Source organism: Labeo rohita, chromosome 6, assembly GCF_022985175.1.
Source record: "Labeo rohita strain BAU-BD-2019 chromosome 6, IGBB_LRoh.1.0, whole genome shotgun sequence".
NCBI classification, from domain to species: domain Eukaryota; kingdom Metazoa; phylum Chordata; class Actinopteri; order Cypriniformes; family Cyprinidae; genus Labeo; species Labeo rohita.
Window position 1 is genome coordinate 14467112 of NC_066874.1, and position 6533 is coordinate 14473644.

Sequence of the window (6533 nt, forward strand, 5' to 3'; positions counted from 1 at the left end):
TGGAGGATAGCCCACTGCCTCGTGTTTTTAGAAAGATAGCAAGAAGACAAAATGTTTTTTTTTTTCTTTTATTACAGTAAAGTTAAAAACAAAACATGAAATACAAAGGTGCTTAAAGATTCAAAGTCTTTCTACACACTATACATTACAAACACACACACTTATTTCATAACTTTACTCAAATTAAGAAAGAAAACAGTTTAATTTACAGTTCCTGCATTTGTTGAAAAATCAATCACTGCAACAGAATTTAAAAACGAAGTTATAACTTTTTATTTGAGAGTTGCCACTCAGGTGAAGCGTTAGTGACCAGTGATGCAATGACAGCAGTGCAAACACAATTACAAAAAACTTTATGTGAAATAAATTTTTTTGCATTAATGCTATTAATATTTGCTGTGTTTTCAATTGAATTCAAATGTATTTGTATAACGCTTACTTAATAAGCAAGAATATTGTTACTAAGATGCTTTACAGAGAAATATTACCATAAACCCCTCAGTTAGTAAAACCAAAATTGACAGTAGTGAGGATAAACTTCTTACAAAGATACAAAACAATTTTTACAGAAATATATTTAGATATTATTTAATATTTCTGAACATTATGGCTGTCATTTTGTTAAATTTGTAAAATAGTCTTGAATAATGATTTATGATTTCTAACCAGACTTAAGAAAGCAGAGCAAAAGTGAAATAGTAATAATATTGCATGGTTATTGTTGTATAAGCTGGTTACAGTTATATATCACTGACATACAGTATTTAACAAATTTCACATTATCTTTGACAGCCATAAATCATACTAATATCGACAACATTTTGCAAAATCTTTCCTTAAATTTTCAGAAAACCTCCAAAAAGTTCTTTTTCACATTGATGTAGTAATTATCTGACAGGTATTAGTGTACATGATTTATAAACCACTTTTGATTGTAAATGTAAAAAGAAGTTAACTGATTAAGCATTAAGTACTGTGATCTTATAGTCATTATTGCCCCACATACTACAGAACGCTGAAACAGATTCCATTTTCTGTATGCCTTCACTTTTGTTTTAGTCAAATGGCGACTGTGCTGACCTCAGTAGGAAAATCAGGGCTTATAGTTTCAGTTTCATCTCTTGATAGTAGAAGCTTCAGTGCTCTGAACTAGAAAAATACAAAAAAGAATTTCAGTCATATAACTGAACTTCCAAGCTATAACAAATAAACAAACGGTTAACTATTAAGTAGTTTTGAACCATGTGTAGCATTGTTTTGATCTGTGCCTAAGCGCAAATATGAACTATGGGGCCTACCTGTTTCACCATTTTCCACATCATCTTCAGCAGTATTTCCCTGTTCATAACCTATTTAAAAACAACATTCATATATTACTTGATAAGAACTTTCAAGTGTATTAGTGCAGTCTGTACAGCTGTATTTGTTCCAGTCATGAGGGTTGCACAAGCTACAGCACTTTGAGTGCTGGTTCCAAGCCCAGGAAAAATTTACTCAAATCCTGTGCCAAAAAAAACTATGGAGACGATCCAAAGCATTCCTTCATGTGAGCAGCCATAAGAAAGTGAGAGTGGTAGTAAGAGAGATAGAGAGAGAGAATGAGTTAGTGCATATTAGAATGAGTGAGACTCTGTACTTTCCCACCAATACGCTTTTAGATATATCTACACAGATTGTAATTCAGATTAAACATCTGGCTGGAAAAGAATGAAAGTGAAACAAATGATCCTCATGGAGAAACTATTCCAATGTGCAACTAACAGGCCATGCTGAGACAGAAACAAAAACGATGTTTAACCAAACACCATTGTTAAGAAAGAAAAACAAAATCACAGATTTAACATACTTAGAATAGGATGGGCAGAAGGTCGTCTACCATCTGTGAATAAATTCAGTGGAAAGTTATATGATATCACAACTGCCTGTCAAACCTATACTGTTAAATAACGTTTAAGTAAAGAACTATAGAAAGGTGAAAACACCACTTCATAAAACCTAGTTGCAGTTCAACTCAAATAAAGAATATCTTACGAAAGTTATGTTATGTCTAAATACATTTAGCAGATCATGATAAGGAAGTAAGTCTATGCTGTCTTTCAGTAACACAAGACTTCCTTGATACAAGATATGCTGAGACCTATTCTTTCTAAATTTAACCATTGCTACACTTCCCCCTTTGGCTGCCAAATAAGTAAAAAGCCTGTGTTTCACAGAAATCCCTCCTGCAGACATAGTCACTGAAATGTGTGGGTAATATAAAATAAGAGTAAACAGTGGTTCATTCGTTTACCTTAGAATGAATGTCAAAGGTATACTCACTATATTTTTTTTTCCTGAAAAGCAACAGAGCAAACAGCAGGCCGACAATAAGCGATCCGATGACCATCACACCAGCAACAATGTTTGTTGTATTAGATCCAGAAGAATCACTTTGTTCGCCACCTGCAGAAACAATATACAATTCACACCAGCACAGATTCTCCACGACAGTGTTGTAAAAATATATAATATTATAATATAATATAATATAATATGATAAATATAATAATGGTGCTACTCTCAACCCTGAGTTAACATAATTAAAAGCAATCCTTTTCTGCAGATGATCTTTTTTGCACAACTTGCTAGCTATGTAAAATAAGCACTCGTATAATAAAGATGATAAGAAAAACTTAATTACTTCTAGCAGATTGAATCTGCAGTGTGCTTTTTCCATCTTCTACATATTTGCTGTTAAAGACGATGCATGTAAATGGTGCAAAGGCGAAGTTGATAGTCTTGAATGTCAGTTTGCTAGACAAAGCCACAGATTTTACACTGTTGCTGTCTTTGTTGGTTTTTATCATCTCTGAATTCATGGTCCAGTTGGTTCCAGAACCGTCAAACCAGTGGATGAAGCCTGCTGGGTAGCCATCAGTAGCATTGCAGTAAAGGTCGACAGGTCCTCCTTCTGTTACTTTTTCAGGCCATGTACTTGTGATGGGATCTTTATACTTGGCTTTATAGGCAGTGTTAAAAAAGAAAGTATTATGTACTTTCAAAACAATATATGTATATATACTTATATTATACAACTAGAAAGTGATTAAATCTCACCTGTGATACTGATGCTAAGTTGGACCTCTTTTGCACCTCTGTCTGTTACAACACGGTATAGATATTTGCCCTCATCTGAAAACATAGTTTCAGAGATTTGCAGCGATGGACCCATTTTTTGGTTTTTAAGACTAAAGCGTTGATTTCCTGAAGTTTCACCCTTGTACATTTGAAAAGTTGTGTCCTCCTCCATGTCTTTTTTTAAAACAACTGCAACTATGTTAATTTCTTGGATATTTTTGAAATTGCAGCTGATAACTGTGGTCTGACCAGCAATTGCAACTATAGATGATGGGCAGTTCAATGTCCAAAAATCTATTAAACACAGAAGTAAAAAAACATAAAAATTACATTGAGGTATTTTAGCAGAAGAAAAACAAATGCCATACAGTTTACATATTCGTAATTAAGAAACTTAATCTTTACGGACATCAGTGTGGGGAAAAGTTTCTTTTAACTTTATAAGTTCTGCATTACAATATTGCAGTATTCCATAAAAAAGTAACTAATTGTGTTACTTGGTTACTGTACTCTTTATGGAAAGTAATGCATTATGTTAATTTTGCTTTAGATTTTGTCACTTGGACTGGGCTTGCTTATTGGTCTTTTAATAACAATATATATATATATATATATATATATATATATATATATATATATATATATATATATATATTTGCCAACTGTAAAGGTCCTTTAAAACCAAAAGTGAAATTAAAAAGCATCAGGCTAAAGGAAATGCCTCAGCCTCTATACTTTAATCTTTCAACAATGGAACAGGACAGGTGTTAGTGAATACATAGAAAAACTGGCAATGCTTATTTGAAAAATTTAAAACACTGATACAAAATTAATGTGAAAATAATGATACTGTGTTCACATTTCTCAATCGCTCAAGTTCCTTTTAGCACTGAAAACAGCAAATGCAATTCATCTGTATTTTAAAGCATGTAGCACTAAAAAACAGGAAATACAATTAATCTTTATATTAAAGACTGTACCTCCACTGGGCGTCACAGCTGTGATGAAGAAAGAAAATACAGCAAAAACCATAATAATCAATGAAGCCATGCTGACTCTGAAAGGAAAAGAAAAAAACAATGAAAAGAGTTTATCTCTGTAAATAAGTATTGTAATCATTTTAAGATGGGTTTTCTAAAGCAAAACTATTTCAATTATTTTTTAATAAAATACTGGCGCCATTTCCCCCAACACAAAATATACATAGTATGCTATAAATAAAACTAAATAAGTAATTTTGATGGAAAAGTTACATGTTGTGGCTGTCAATGTTTATTCATATGTTTAAAGTTCAAAAGTTTGTTCATTTAAACAGTTATAACCAGTACTGATTGGCAAAAGTAATTGATTGCAGTTTCAAAAATATATTCTAACTGCTAAGAGTGATTTCAGAGAGAAAAACTGCAACATCACAATAGTTTTTATAAATTATAAGCAATGGTTTTTAAAATACATTTTATTTAATACTACATAATACATTTATAGTCATTTTAGAGATATAAATTTTGTTGTTGTTGTTTTATCTATATCCTCAACAGAACTAGTCATTCTCCATTAACTAGTCTCCTCTCGACTTCCTTCTGTAAGTCTTGGCCATATGCTTTGTATTTTCCTAACACATTGTATGTTGTAACATATTGTAACATCCCAAAACCAAAAGTTGAACACAAAGCTGCCTTGATTATCCTGTTTGTCATTTTTTGCGGTCTCTTAACTGATAAAAGTTTTGATCCCCCTGTACTAATAAAAGAAAAATGTGTTTGCCTCCAGAGGTGGTGAACGATTTATTGCTTTAATGACTAGTTGTTCCAGCATGCGCACGCGCACAAACGTTTTATATACGTGAATATTTCCGTGTTTGAAATGTATCGACACAAACTATTCCAAATGTGATAAGCGCAAATACAAATAAACATTAGAGAGAGATGCATTTGCCATTAATGTTCCCAAATCTTAATGCTGTCGTCGTTTAGTTATTCAAAGCGGTATTTGTTTATATTAGGTTATGTTAAACCGTTGCTTATATAGAGTTCACGCTAACGAATATTTAAATAGAACTGAATCGGATTTAGACCAAACAGTAGAGAAAACTTACCGCGTAAATGCTCTTCACATGGACAAAGAGAGGAATACAACCGAGCAAAGCGTGAAGGACACACTGTGTCGAGCTAAGCTGCTTTCACTTTCTATATGACTGTTTTTAGCCACACCCAAATAACGATAAGAATATTATTCTACATACAACTCTTTACTCCTTTTTCAATTCTTTTTTAATAAAATACTGGCGCCATTTCCCCCAAAACAAAGTATGCTATGAATAAAACTAAATAAGTAATATTGATGGAAAAGTTACATGTTATGGCTGTCAATGTTTATTCATATGTTTAAAGTTAAAAACAAAACTTAAAATAAAAAAATATTATTATTATTTAAAAAAGAGACTTGCATTAAGATTTTTTTAATGAACTCAGCAATAAATAATTCAGCAATGTCACATTATGTTTTCTGTTCCCTTTACTGTCATCTAGAGGTCTAAGATGGTATTTAATTTACAACTTAACCTTTTATTTTATTTATTTATTTATTTTATTTTTTTATTTATTTTTGTATTTTTTTGTTTTTTTGTTTATGTAGAGTTTTATTTTTCTCATCTTACTTCTGTGTTAGGCAGGGTCATCCAGCTGCCTGGATGACCCAGAGCTGTACACTCCAAAATAAGTTTTGACTTCAAATCAAAAAGACAGTATCAATCAAAAAGTTAGTAATTCTCAGAAAACATCTGGCAGGAAGCGTGGGAGACTGGGGAGGAATAGCAGCATCTGTCCTTTACATCTGGATGTTAAGCTGTATAAAAAGTAATATTTTCACTCCTGCATTTAGACAAGTCACTGGAATATGATTTTAATGGTATAACAGAGGCATTTTAAAATTATTTTTATAACACCCTGTTCTTGTTTCTTAATTATTTACACACTTTGTGCTGTCAAACTGTTGTCAAACAATAACTATAATAATTATAACTATATTGCCTTTTTCTCCTTACTTCGTCAATTGAAGTAAACTACAAAAAAAAATCTTATCTCAAAAGGCCTAACTTATTTTACCTAGTAGATAATCTAACTATCTTCATAACTTTGTGTACTAAAAGAGCATTGTGCCCAAAATATCCTTAACACACAGATCAAGATTTTCCGGTTTTAAAAATGGCTGATGACTGAAACCTGTACACATAGTAACAATATAGCACCTTGTTGTATCACTTCATTGCCTCATCACCATTGTTATATAGCCTTACCTTGTAGTGTCTACAGTGCACCTTGTGGGATAGAACCTTAATTACATTTGACTGCAATCTATAACACCATATCTCATTTTTGGACATATTCAGACAATGCTTATTAATTGTATCATAGAAT

At 32.0% G+C, this 6533-nt stretch overlaps 1 protein-coding gene across 2 annotated transcripts; it reads right to left on the reverse strand.

The window, feature by feature from the left end:
* Positions 1–226: 226 nt before the first annotated feature.
* Positions 227–5351, reverse strand: zgc:174863 (uncharacterized protein LOC100136852 homolog). Of its 2 annotated transcripts, XM_051113006.1 has the most exons (8): positions 5213–5351; positions 4098–4174; positions 3097–3411; positions 2681–2998; positions 2320–2442; positions 1847–1879; positions 1299–1349; positions 227–1149 (listed from the first exon to the last, which is right to left on the reverse strand). In XM_051113006.1, the coding sequence occupies exons 2-8, from the start codon at positions 4165–4167 to the stop codon at positions 1115–1117; spliced, it is 945 nt and encodes a 314-aa protein (XP_050968963.1). In that variant the 5' UTR covers positions 4168–4174; positions 5213–5351; the 3' UTR covers positions 227–1114. The 2 variants fall into 2 exon arrangements, with proteins under 2 accessions (XP_050968963.1, XP_050968964.1); XM_051113007.1 differs by lacking the exon at positions 1847–1879.
* Positions 5352–6533: the final 1182 nt, after the last annotated feature.